Source organism: Terrapene carolina, unplaced genomic scaffold, assembly GCF_002925995.2.
Source record: "Terrapene carolina triunguis isolate 2854851 unplaced genomic scaffold, T_m_triunguis-2.0 Scaffold627, whole genome shotgun sequence".
NCBI lineage: Eukaryota > Metazoa > Chordata > Testudines > Emydidae > Terrapene > Terrapene triunguis.
Window position 1 is genome coordinate 287,494 of NW_020664978.1, and position 13,751 is coordinate 301,244.

General features: G+C 46.8%; 1 protein-coding gene across 2 annotated transcripts in view; it reads left to right on the plus strand.

Moving 5' to 3' along the window:
- LOC112119614 (poly [ADP-ribose] polymerase tankyrase-2-like) overlaps positions 1-10,943 on the plus strand; it is a 19,485-nt gene extending 8,542 nt beyond the window's left edge. Inside the window, exons 2-5 of one of the 2 annotated variants that reach the window (XM_026659303.1) lie at positions 2,417-2,636; positions 2,958-3,151; positions 5,335-5,463; positions 10,926-10,943. In XM_026659303.1, the coding sequence (XP_026515088.1) occupies positions 2,459-2,636; positions 2,958-3,151; positions 5,335-5,463; positions 10,926-10,934 (510 nt within the window). In that variant the 5' untranslated portion in view covers positions 2,417-2,458 and the 3' untranslated portion in view covers positions 10,935-10,943. Of the gene's footprint in view, positions 1-2,411; positions 2,637-2,957; positions 3,152-5,334; positions 5,464-10,925 lie in introns of both variants that reach the window. The other variant, XM_026659302.1, reaches the window with a different exon arrangement.
- The last annotated feature ends 2,808 nt before the right edge of the window (positions 10,944-13,751 follow it).

A 13,751-nucleotide genomic window follows, 5' to 3' on the forward strand; every position in this document is an offset into this window, starting at 1 on the left:
AGCTGATTGGCCAGGGACGGAGAGGAGGCGGGGCCGGAAAGCACCACGCTGGAGGAAGAAGCGGGGGAGGAGGGGAGCTTGGCTGCCACAGAACCAAGCTTCTGCCTCCTGCCCCCTCAGGGGAGAGCAGTGGGTGGGGGGGCTGAGTGGGGCTGGGGGTCGGGACCGCGGCAGGGAGCTGCATGCCACTCAAAATCCGCTCGCGTGCCGTAGGTTGCCAAGCCCTGGTTTAGACTCTGTAAAATGCTTGTAATTAATCTTACTTGTAATGTCTGTTCCCATGCTATAAGGTAGTATGTAAGTTTTGCTTTATAACAGTAAAAATGCCATCTCTGGACTTAAGTATCAGAGGGGTAGCCGTGTTAGTCTGGATCTGTAAAAAGCAACAGAGTCTCCTGTGGCACCTTCATGCATCCGACGACGTGGGCATTCACCCACGAAAGCTTATGCTCCAATACATCTGTTAGTCTTAAAGATGCCACAGGACCCTCTGTTGCTTCATCTCTGGACTTGTGAACCCAGGTAGAGGAGGAGTGGTTTCCCCCATCCATCCAGAGAAACTATCAAAACTAAGTGGGCCATTGTGGAGCATCACGATACAAAGACTAGGTTAATGGCTCTCTCACACCCATGAAGGTGGTGTGTGCAAGAAAGCTCGTCTCATCAGCTTGAATTCTGGAAGAACGAAATAAAAATAGCTGACAGGAAAATTCTTTATCTCTTTGCTGTTTGTGCTCTCAGAAGGCTGGAGTTAGGAAACAAAAGCAGAGATCCCGAGAGCCAACCTGGGTTAACCCTAAAAGACATTCAGTGCTGACAGATTACTACAACTCTGTCACCTTTTGGACCATGGATTGTAACTCATGTATATGTTGTCTGCTTTAACCTGTAAATAACTCTCATATTTCTTGTTCCTAGTTAATAAATCTTTAGTTAGTTTACTATAGAATTGGCTACAAGCTTTGGTGTGAGAGCTGAGGTACAAATTGACCTGGGGTAAGTGACTGGTCTTTTGGGACTGGAAGCAACCTGAATCTTTTGTGACCTTTGGTATATGGCAGGGTTCGGCAACCTGCGGCACGCGTGCCAAAGGCGGCACGCGAGCTGATTTTTAGTGGCACTCTACTGCCAGCCGGGGTCCCAGCCGCCAGCCCCACTTAGCCCGCTGCCTGCCTGGAGGAACAGGACCCCGGCTGGCAGGAGCTGTCGGATGGAACCCCAGACCGGCAGCGGGCTGAGCTCACTGCCAGTCTGGGGTTCCATCCACCGGCTCCTGCAAATGTAAAATGTGTTACTGGCACGCGAAACCTTAAATTACAGTAAATAAATGAAGACTTGACACACCACTTCTCAAAGGTTGCCGACCCCTGGTATATGGCAACCAACTGTCGCTAAGTCCAGCTTGCCTGGGTGGCAAGATAGACTGGAGTGCCCAAGGGGACTGTTTGTGACTCCATGGCTAGACTGTTTATAGTGCTTCGGGAGTTCACATTTGTGACTAGGTTAGTGAAGTCTAATTTTTGAGCATATAACGAGTTTGGCACGTCTGCCCTGCTTTTAGACAGTCTGCCCTGATATTGGCCGTGAACCACTCCAGACAGTTTGACAACCCAGAGCCTCATTGTAACTCTTTTTGTACAATAAAGAAAGCTGATAAATACCACTGAACTGGTTCTTTTTTGTCAATGATGGTAAATCAATTTGAAGCACTCCTTCCATTTATAGTAATTGTAACATTAAAAAAATTAATCAGGTATCATGTTGTGAGCATTAACTATAACACAGTACTGTCAGTCGAAGGCCACAAATTAACTTTGTTAGGGCTGCACGTTTGACATGCCTGTGTTAAAGCGTAGTTAAAAAAATGATTTTAAAACATTTTCTCAATTGTCTGTCTACATAATTGTTCTAGGTTTGTCATGTTTGGTATCATTGTGTTCATCTGAGAAAGGGCATTTGAATGAGACCCCAACTTGATCCATTTCCAACAATGTTGTAATATCAAAATTTCTACCAACTGGAGGATCTGGAGCCAGGGAGGAAGGGGGACAGTGAGTCCCCCTGCCACAGCACAAAGGGTGACACCACTGAAATTATGATTCTGTAGATGTTTACAAAAGAAGTGACACCTTCCATACTTTTCTGTCATTAACTTACCCACAGAATTACACATGTTCCCAAACTATTAAGGGCTTTTGAGGGAGGCTGAGGCCATTGTACTGAAGTCTAATTAAATTTCCCCTTTGTCTCTTGTCATTCTTGTAGATGCCTTATTTCTTTTGCTAGCTAATGTCTAAAGCCATGAAATCCTATTAACCTGAATCTACCCCACATGGTGTGACGGAGGGAGGTGGAGAATGTGAGAGCTGGACATACTTTCTCCTGAGTGTGCCCTATTTTCTCTTTGTTAGTATAGGTGGATGGTGCTTATTGAGAGAGATTTCTTCAGGTGAAGGAGATGGGCTTCTACATCAGCTCCTTGTCTAGAGCCGCCTGCAGCAAAGCACACCTGGACTCCCAGTCATCCCCAAGACATTATCAGGTGGCTCCAAGCTACAATTACAGATGGACAGATCTTCACTACGAGGCTAGCAGGGGCAACATGGAGAAACTGCAACAACTCCTAGTGACCTCAGGTATGTCATTCTCCTAAAGCAGGGCAGGCGTGAGAGAGCCCTTCCTGGCTACTGGTGTTATAGTGAATGCAAACATTCCCATAGGGACATAAGAGTTGCCAGACTGGATCAGAACGATGGTCCATCTAGTATAGTGTCCAGTCTATCAGTGACTGGTACTAGTTATTTAAGAGGAAAAGTGTCTCTCGTCTCTGCTGTTTAAAGGTTTAAGATTCAAATACCCTAGTTTAAGCCAGCCTCTAGCCAGACCATCATGGTCAGTTCTCTGTGCTAGAGGCAGCTTCCCTGTGAGCTTGCTGATGATGTCCCTTTGGTTTTCAGACAGGGAGCTGGTTGACAGGAAGGATTACTATGGCAAGGCTCCACTCTACTGGGCTGCGTATAAAGGGCAGAAGCTTTCCATGGAGTTACTGCTGCAACATGGAGCCAGTGTGAACACGTGCTGTAAACATGGAGGAACGCTCCTTCATGCAGCCATTGGCCTCTTCCCAGACTGCACTCTGTTGCTGATACAGGTCAGGTGTTTTGAATCCACCGCCACCTAATCACCATATGATGTGGCACCTGTTGCGATTCTCAGACTGTCTCTGAACTCAAATGTGGAAAATCTTCTAACTGGGCAGCACCTAAAACAGCCCAATTCAAGGCCCCTGTTGTGCAAAAGGAGCTACTAATAATAGGTATCTCAATTTTGAGATATGCAATTTAAGAATATAGGGGCCTGATTTTTCTCAGGGTGCTGAGCACCCACAACTCCAAGTGAAGTCCAAGGGAGCTGCACCTGAAAATAAGGCCTTAGGTGTTTATAATTAGACATCCAAAACTGCAAGTACACAAAATCAGCACTCACTTTAGGAAATTTGAGCCTAAGCTTGTTGCCCATCCTCCACCCTGGGCCACATGTCTAATTTGTATCTTGGAGAACAGAGTTTCCAACCATGCTAGGAAGCTATTTGTGATCAAAGAAAGTTCACCTTAAAATCCTTCCCCCTTTTTCAAGGAGCAGCCTTTTATAATGTATTAAGTGTTTGCAGCTACAGTTGCACGTGACAGTCCACATCTCAGCAGTGGCCTTGAACATCTGGATGGGGGGGTCAGATCCAGGACACCTCAGCAAGGAAAAGTGGGTCAAGTGAAGCTTTCCTCCCCTCCCCCCATCTCTAGCAAAGAAATGTGGAGCCCTTCCTTGAAGTAAAAATAACACCTAGTAAATATAGTAAAGCTGGTCTCAGAGTGCTAATAGGAGAGGATTTATCACAGTAGAGCAGTGACACTCAGGCTGACGTTTGGGGGCTGCAAGTGGCTCTTTAATGTGTCTCCTGCGGCTCTTTGCAGCACATTATATTAAAACACAATGTGATTTAATTATTAACCAATCAGGATGCTTTCAATGAATTCTCATTTCTGTGGCTCTTTTGGGTAATGTTGATCACTAATTTGGCTCGTGACTCACTGGGGTCTGAGTATCACTGCATTAGAGACATCAGTAACCTGTGTGAATCCTCTTTCTGTGCTAGATGCTTGTAATTCTTACTCGTCAGTGTCCCACTGAGATAGATGGGATGAGTCTCTTGTTTGCAGGGATGGGAAACAAATATTAAAGCAATTGTTTTTATTTAAATAATGAAACAGAATGATGGGAAGCTTCCAAAAAGCTAATGAGAGACCAAGGCAGGTCCTGCTCATGAGTCCTTCAGTAATAACCCTTCTACAATAACTCATATGTCCCCTGAAGTTCTGAGGCTGCCCTATTTGGTTTGTGACCCTCTACTGTGCAATCAGACACACAGAGTATGTGGTAGACTGGGCTTATAACTAAAGAGAGTTGCAGAACTCTGACCTAGTTTGGGTTGTGTCCTGATGTCTGAATGTAGGAATTGCCACACTGGATTGGACCTAGGGTCCACCTAGTCCAGTCTCTTGTCTCTGACAGTGGTCAGCATCAAATACTTCATAGGAATGTGCAAGAATGCCAAAATAAGCAGTTGTTTTATAATCTGCCCCTATGAATGTCTCAGATCTACTGCCCATGTTACACTGTGGGCGAGTAGCAGCAGCTCCCTGTGCATCTGAAGGGGATCTGATTATACAGGCAGCAGATGGGAAAGATACAAAACAGTTAGTGACTAGTGGAGCTGGGGCTGGGAGAAGGAAATAGAGTAACTCAAGGACTATTTCTGTCTCCAGCAAGGAAACCCAAAGACCCCTGCTACTAGGCCAGTGATTCTCAAACTTTTGTACTGGTGACCCCTTTTACACAGCAAGCCTCTGAGTGCGACCCCCCCCCCCCTTAAGAATTAAAAACACTTTTTAAATATTTAACATTATTATAAATGCTGGAGACGAAGCAGGATTTTGGGGTGGAGGCTGACAGCTTGTGACCCCTCACGTAATAACCTCGCAATCCCCTGAGTAGTCACGACCCCAGTTTGAGAACCCCAGTTTTCTTCTGAGCTGTCTCTCTCACTCAGTCACTCAGGGCTTGCTCACTTTTCTGCCTGCTCAGGCCTGCAGTATATGCTATATGCCTTTGTGTGTGATCTTTAGCACCAACATTAATTTCAGGACTCAATGACCATTGTAGGGCAGGGATGGGGGTGCCTGTATGTCTGGCCACCTGGCCTGATTATTGCAGCTTTTTGGTAATTCAGACATGTACGTAATTTTAAAATGGAGTTGTTTTCTCCCCTTCCCTCAGCATGGTGCTGATGTGAACCTTCAGGATAACTGGGGAGTGACTCCCATGTACCTGGCAGCTTGCAGTGGGCAGATAGAGTGTATCCGGCTTCTGGTGCAGGCTGGCGCTGACATCACTTACAAGAACAAGGTATTTAAGTTTTTCAGTGAGACATTCACAAAGGCACATGAGATGCTCTAAACCTGGTCTGTAACTGCCCCACCATGAGCTGGGCTCTTTTCCATGTTCACAACCTGAGCACAATTGGGTTTGGTTGGTACTCAGGGGGGAGATTACCATAGGAACACCTACATGCTATGGGACGTGTCAGTAAGTGGCACTTTTCCCTCAGTCATCTCTGAAGCGATGCCCCAACATGGTGCTGGAGGTGCCAGCTTCCATATGAGAACAAAAAGCAAGGTCCTGCCTGTCTGTTGTCAGTAAAGGTTACATGGAGATTTTGACAAGAGCTGGAGTGTTAGCCCCAGTGCCCACGTGGATTATTACATTCTGCCTCCCTAGATTTCCCCTGCAGTTTCAATTGGATATGGGATTCTTCACTTCCTAATATAAACTGATTTGTACTGTTGCTTTATGCTGCTGGGTTTTCCAGCCCCCACTTCTCATGGGTGTCTGTAAAGCTGTATAAATAGTTGTAAAGTGCCTTGAGATGGAAGGTGCTCTAAAAATGTAAAAGATTAAGAAACAAAGGAATGGCCATACTGGGTCAGACTAAAGGTCCATCTAGCCCAGTATCCTGTCTACCGACAATGGCCAGTGCCAGGTGCCCCAGAGGGAATGAATAGAACAGGTAATCATCAAGTGATCTGTCGCCCATTCCCAGCTTCTGGCAAACAGAGGCTAGGGACACCATCCCTGCCCATCCTGGCTAATAGCCATTGATGGACCTATCCTCCATGAACTTATCTAGTTCTTTTTTGAACCCTTTGAATTTTGGCCTTCACAACATCCTCTGGCAAAGAGTTCCACAGGTTGACTGTGTGTTGTGTGAAGAAATACTTCCTTTTGTTTGTTTCAAATCTGCTGCTTATTAATTTCATTTGGTGACCCCTAGTTCTTGTGTTAGGAGAAGGAGTAAATAACACTTCCTTATTTACTTTATCTACACCAGTCATGATTTTATAGACCTCTATCATATCCCCCCTTAATCGTCTCTTTTCCAAGCTGAAAAGTCCCAATCGTGATTAATCTCTCGTCATACGGAAGCTGTTCCATACCCCTAATCATTTTTGTTGCCCTTTTCTGAACCTTTTCCAATTCCAATGCATCTTTTTTGAGATGGGGCAACCACATCTGCATGCAGTATTCAAGATGCGGGCGTACCATGGATTTATATAGAGGCAATATGATATTTTCTGTCGTATTCTGTCGCTTTCCTAATGATTCCCAATATTCTGTTTGCTTTTTTGACTGCCGCTGCACATTGAGTGGATGTTTTCAGAGAACTATCCACAATGATTCCAAGACAACAAGGAGTCTGGTGGCACCTTAAAGACTAACAGATTTATTTGGGCATAAGCTTTCGTGGGTAAAAACCTCACTTCTCGCATCCAAAGAAGTGAAGTTTTTACCCACAAAAGCTTATGCCCAAATAAATCTGTTAGTCTTTAAGGTGCCACCAGACTCCTTGTTGTTTTTGTAGATACAGACTAACACGGCTACCCCCTGATAAATGATTCCAAGAGCTCTCTCTTGTGCGGTAACAGCTTATTTAGATCCCATCATTTTATATGTATAGTTGGGGTTATGTCTTCCAATGTGCATTACTTTGTATTTATCAACACTGAATTTCATCTGCCATTTTGTTGCCCAGTCACCCAGTTTTGTGAGATCCCTTTGTAGCTCTTCGCAATCTGCTTTGGACTTAACTATCTTGAGTAGTTTTGTATCATCTGCAAATTTTGCCACCTCACCGTTTACCCCTTTTCCCAGATCATTTATGAGTATGTTGAATAGGACTGGTCCCAGTACAGACCCCTGGGGGACACCACTATTACCTCTCTCCATTCTGAAAACTGACCATTTATTCCTACCCTTTGTTTCCTATCTTTTAGCCTGTTACCAATCCATGAGAGGATCTTCTCTCTTATCCCATGACAGCTTACTTTGCTTATGAGCCTTTGGTGTGGGATCTTGTCAAAGGCTTTCTGAAAATCTAAGTACACTGGATCCCCCTTGTCCACATGCTTGTTGATCCCCTCAAAGAATTCTAGTAGACTGGTGAGGCATGATTTCCCTTTACAAAAAACATGTTGGCTCTTCCTCAACAAATTATGTTCATCTATGTGTCTGACAATTTTGTTCTTTATTATAGTTTCAACCATTTTGCTCGGTATTGAAGTCAGGCTTACCGGCCTGTAATTGCCAGTATCATCTCTGGAGCTCTTTTTTAAAATTGGCGTCACTTTGCTATCCCCCACTCATTTGGTACAGAAGCTGTTTTAAATGCTAGGTTACAAACCACAGTTAGTAGTTCTGCAGTTTCACATTTGAGTTCCTTCAGAACTCTTGGGTGAATACCGTCTGGTCCTGGTGACTTACTACTGTTTAATTTATCAGTTTGTTCCAAAACTTCCTCTAATGACACCTCAGTCTGGGACAGTTCCTCAGATTTGTCACCTAAAAAGAATGGCTCCGGTTTGGGAATCTCCCTCACATCCTCAGCCGTGAAGACCGATGCAAAGAATTCATTTAGTTTCTCCGCAATGGCCTTCTCATCCTTGAGTGCTCCTTTATCATCTCGATCGTCCAGTGGCCCCACTGGTTGCTTAGCAGGCTTCCTGCTTCATAGAATCATAGAATATCAGGGTTGGAAGGGACTTCAGGAGGTCATCTAGTCCAACCCCCTGCTCAAAGCAGGACCAACGCCAACTAAATCATTAAAACCTGGCGATGCTGGGGAATGAACCCAGGGCCTCATACATGCAAAGCATGTGCTCTACCACGGAGCTACATCCCCAGACAAATGCTTCTGATGTACTTAAAATAATTTTTGCTATTACTTTTTGAGTCTTTGGCTAACTGTTCTTCAAATTCTTTTTTTGGCCTTCCTAATTATATTTTTACACTTCACTTGCCAGAGTTTATGCTCCTTTCTATTTTCCTCACTAGGATTTAACTTCCACTTTTTAAAGGATGCCTTTTTGCCTCTCACTGCTTCTTTTCCTTTGTTGTTTAGCCACGGTGGCACTTCTTTGGTTCTCCAGCTGTTTTTTAATTTGGGGTATACATTTAAGTTGAGCCTCTATTATGATGTCTTTAAAAAATTTCTGAGTCTTCATAGCCTGTCTTGACCACAGAGCTGGGTCAGGGGCAGAGCCTGACTTTTATGTAAATACTGTAAAATTATTGCAACTAATTGATAATAAACAGTGCCCTGGAGCCAATCTAGTGCTGACAGGAGGTGGGGGCTGTTAGGGGTGTGGCTGGCTGGTGCAGAGAGCCATGGGGTGTGACTGTGTCCTCATTCAAACTAAAATACAGGCAAAAGCTGCCTGAGTGTTTAAGAAAACACAAGCCACAAAGTGGGGGAGCTCTGCCCCCTGCCTCAGTGACCTTCCTCATCTGAGTCACATGGTGGGGGGCTCTCTATCACAACTGCAGGCCTGTCTGTGTGCCCCTTGTGCGTGTAGCCAGTCCAGGATGTTTGGCTCTTTGGCAAGGCCCAGCTCCAAATTAGGAATGAGGATTTCTCTAGTGGGGTTGGATTGAGCCAGTCCCCATAGGGATTTTCCTCACTGTACTCTCTATCTTCATTGGCAGTTATTCTTAATGCTGGAGGAAGAAGGGTTAGAGGTCAGGGAACAGCAGCTGCGGGGGGGGGGGGGGGGGGACCCCCCCCCCAACCCCCAGCCTGACCTCCCCGTGCAATGTTGTGGCTTAGCTGGAAGATCTAATTTTAGGAGGTGATAACCCCTCCCCTGTGACTTCCCCAACAGATAGCAAGTCAGCTTGTGCAGCATTAGCAAGACATATTTAGGAATAAGATCCAGGTACGGGTCCCTGGAAGAGAGAAGGACCCAAAGAATGCCCAGTTTTACTGAAACGAGGCAGTGCACAATGGGAGAGGAAGGTGTATGATGTCATTTTAATACCCTTGTTTGCAATTATTCCTGTTGCAAATACTAGCTGCTATAGGACCTGGGGGAATAGGTAGGGTGTAAAGGGATGTGGGTCTCCCAGGACTCAGAGCTAGAGCTCAGAGCAGGGCCCTCTATAATGTGATTATGCAACTGTATAAAGGGCCCCACAATTTCTTTCTGCCAGGATGGTGCATAAAACCAAATCCATTTTCCAGCCCTCAGCTTGTCGGCTGCTGTACAGGAGCTTGCAGGAGGGGAAAACTGTAGCTGGCTGAAGAGCAGAGGGAACCTGCAACAGCATGGAGTAGAGGGGGCTGATACACTTTCTTGGAGGAAACAGGGAGGTGGCTGACACTTGAAACTCTTTAGGCCTGAACTCTGGCCAGCTAAGGGCCATGTCAGATACCATCCCCAGCTGTACATCTCTTAATGCACTGCTCTCCCTGCCAGCCTCTTAAGATGCCCCCACTGCCTCTCATGACAGTGCCTGCCCCCTACTTCTCCCTTTTAGGAACAGCACAGCTTATTGAATGACTTTGCAGTTAATAGTGCTGCCTAGTACTGCAGAGCTCATTGTAGCCCACTCACTGAAATAAGGAGTTTTGCTGCATAATCTAAGATTTATGTGCTGAATAATACAAAGACTGAGGGTCTAGGAGGAGTGGAGAGCTCCTAGTCTTACCCTAAGATTTCAAAAGCCAATTACATTACCTACAATAGCGCTTTTAATTTCCAAAAAAGGGTAACCAAGGTTGTGTTCTGCCCTAAAGGAATTACCAGGGAGCTTGTCTCTGACCTGCAGAGGGCTCCGCAGAGCAAGCTAGTCTTGCTGACCCCTGAAAGGACATGGGTACAGCCGTCTGCTCAAGGAGAGGCCCACAAACAGTAGTTCTTTGAAAACAGAAATAATCTTTATTAAAAAGGAGATAAGTTACAGGAAATTTAATAAAGGAAGAAAGAAGGCATAGAACATAAGGAAACAATAAGATTACATGTAATATAATGGCACAGCAAAATAAAAGACAGACTATATAAGAAAACACACACCTAAAATAAATATAACAGTTTCAACATAGCATATATATGAATAAATAAGAGAGAGAGAGAGAGATTCCTCATACACAAGAGTTTTTCATTCTAGTAATACAATACTTAATACAGTGAAATATGCGTGGCCTCTATATACACCTATGAGTACAGTCACAGTTAAAAGCAATTACTTGACATCCACATTAATACCTATCATTAGACATTTAACATTTGATTAACATTTAACTATTCACACTTAACCCTTAACATCGTAACATTTAACATCCGGTAAGCGCTGGCCAGGCTATCAGATGGGTAGTAGGGGAAGATCTCACTCAAACCACAGGCAATCATCTTTATTTACAGGTGAAACCCATACACTCTTGGATAGTAAATAGAAAATTAGGCTTACACAGACACCACAATTCCCTCTGATCGTCTAAGACAGTAGTTCTCAAACTTTTTTTTCCCCCCCCACAGACCACTTGAAAATTGCTGAGGGTCTCGGCGGACCACTTAATGATCTTTCCAAGTGTTGTTTGTACCGTTCGTTAACTATTGTAAAGCTCTTTGGATAAAAGCGCTATTAAAAAATTTTTTGTTCTACAAATAAAGGCACAAAACTCATATTTTAATATCAGTAGTCTTACCTTTCTAATGCGATGGATGTGCCCTCTCTCCCCCACCACAGCAGCCCCTGAGCTGGGGCTAGGAAGGAGGGGCGGTGTCTCCCTCTCTCCCCTGCCTCAGCAGCCCCTAAGCTGGGGCTGGGAAGGAGGGGGAGGGTCTCTCCCCGGCAATCGCAGCCCTGGAGCTGAGGAAAGTCGCCTCTTTCTCTGGCTGCCGCAGCCCTGCACATCCCAAATTCCCCCCACTCCCTCTTCTCACCCCACTGCCCACTCCCACCTACCCCCTGTTCCCCCCCCCCCCCCCCGGCCACCACTTTACCTTACATGTGAGCCTTCTCCAGGGTCCAGGCACCTAATTAGTGAAGCCACACCTGCGCGGCTCCACTAATTAGGTAGGTGGCCCTTCCTTTTTGTTGTGTGCGGCCGCCCAGGCGCGCACCTTAGAGGGAACTATCCACGGACCACCTGAACGGAGCTCGGACCACAGTTTGAGAACCTCTGGTCTAAGAGGTCCTTCTGTTCGGTCAAGGAGTCTGTTGGTTATCTGCTGCTCTGGTACAGATGGGTGCTTCAGCAGGAGCTGCTTGCTGCGGTGGCAACTGCCATTGAGGTAAAGGCGGCTGCAGAGGCGAATGCTGCCTGCTGGTTGCTGAGGCGGTGTGGTAGCTGCTGCTGGCTGAGTTGCTTATGGTAGTAGTTGCCTTGGCAACCTCAGGGTTCTCGTGCTGCTGCTTGCAGGTGGCTGCAGCTTCTGTTCTTTAAGCTCTGAACCCACTACTACTAGCTCAGCCTATTGGCTGCTGCCCTTATATACTGTGTGCTCTCTCACGGTTCAATCCTTTCAGCCAATCAGCTTTCTAGCTCCGCCCTAGTCCCTCCTTTGTCATGTTAGCTTTAAGCCCCTCCTAGTCACATGTACCTGTAGATCATCCTCTTTGGACATCCTCTTTAAGCTCCTCTCCTGACGCCATCTTGGATTTTAGGGCTTTTTGCTGAGTCATTCCGTACAGGAAGTGGAATTTCCTAGTATGTCACAGGAAATGTAATTTCCTACTACCTCACACTGTATCTCTCAGAGATGGAATCTTCCCTTACCCTTTCCCTATAGCCATCATTTTGGTCAGCCATGTTGGATTTTCTCCATTTAAATTATCATTCATTTCTACTTAATTAAAGGCTTTATCTTAAAACTAATTACTCTTTTATGCAGCCCAAAGGGGCCTGATACTGTTACCACTCTAATTATTTCAATTGGGGGAAGTGAATTTTATGGCAATTATAAACCCCTTCCAAGGTTTTTCTGCAAGCTGCTACAAGAACATCTAAAAGCACAATCTCTTGGTACACCAGGGGGGAAAGTCCTGCAAAACTTGAAAGAGAGGGTGTGGTAGAGAAAAGATGCAGAGCCACTGCTGGAACACTGCATAACCAGCTTTTTGTGCATGCACATAAGGGCAAATGGGAGTGTGGTTCTGGGATGTGTACGGTAGTGATTGCACAGACAATTCCATTCACATTTCCTGGCATAGACGCCAACTTCTCCTGGCGCCGGTGGGTGCTCGTGCCCCCTCGGCCCTGCCCTGACTCCACCTCTGCCCCACCCCCATTCCAACCCCTTTCCCAAATTCCCCACCCCAACTCCGCCCCCTCCCTGCCCCTATTGGACTCCTTCCCCAAATCCCCGGCCCCGCCTCTTCCCTGCCTTCTCTCCTGATCACGCCGCGTTCCCACTCTTTCCCCCCTCCCAAAGCGTGTTGTTTCGCGGCTGCAAGTGCTGGGAGGAGAAGTGGGGACAGCGCGCTCAGGGGAGGAGGCGAAGGCGAGGCGGAAGCAGAGGTGAACTGGGGCGGCGGAGCGGGGGTGCTGCAGGTCCAGAGCACCCACAGAGTTGGCACCTATGTTTCCTGAGCTGCATATGCCAGAGAGTGCTGGCCCCACACAGAGAAAGGAGGGGCAAGGCAAAACCCAGAGAGGGGCCTACTAGAAAGGCCGTGTCTGCTGCTCATTGTGCGCACTAGGACTGCCGTTGAGCTGTGTGTGTTATGACCCCTGGGGTTGAGCTGTTCAGCGTTGAGGAAAGATTTTGTATTTCCATCTCAGCTAAGCTGTACACTTCGTTCTATAAATAGGGTGACCAGACATCCCACTTTTAAAGGGACAGTCCTGAATTTAAGCCCTACTGCAGATGTCCCGACTTTTTCTTAAAAATTGGCAAATTGTCCCGTATTTTCTGTCTCCCCCCCATCAGAACCGGTGGGTCCTGCTGCTGGTCGGGACCTTGCTCGCCAGCCCACCCATGGCCGGGGGTGGGGGTGGTCCAGTGGCCACCGGTGGGGGTGCAAGGCTGGTGGCGGGGTGAAGATGCAGCGCGCAGGGCCAGCCGCTCCCCTGCTGGTCTGTAAGCGCAGCCTCCGCTGCGTGCCAGTTCTCAGCCAGCAGGGCCCTGTCCCCTGTCCCGTTTCCGGCCGGCACTGGCTGCGCACTGCGAGCTGCGGTGGCTGATGAGTGTGAGTAGGCGCCAGGCGGTGGCCAGTTACGTGTCACCTCTGCTGCCCACCCATTGGCCCTTTACGTGTTCCCCCTCTTCCTGTCCTCTCCCTGCTACACTTCTTCACCCCTGCTGCTCCTCCATATCCCCCCCAGTGGGTCTCGTCCAGCTCCCAGCACTGTGCAGAGA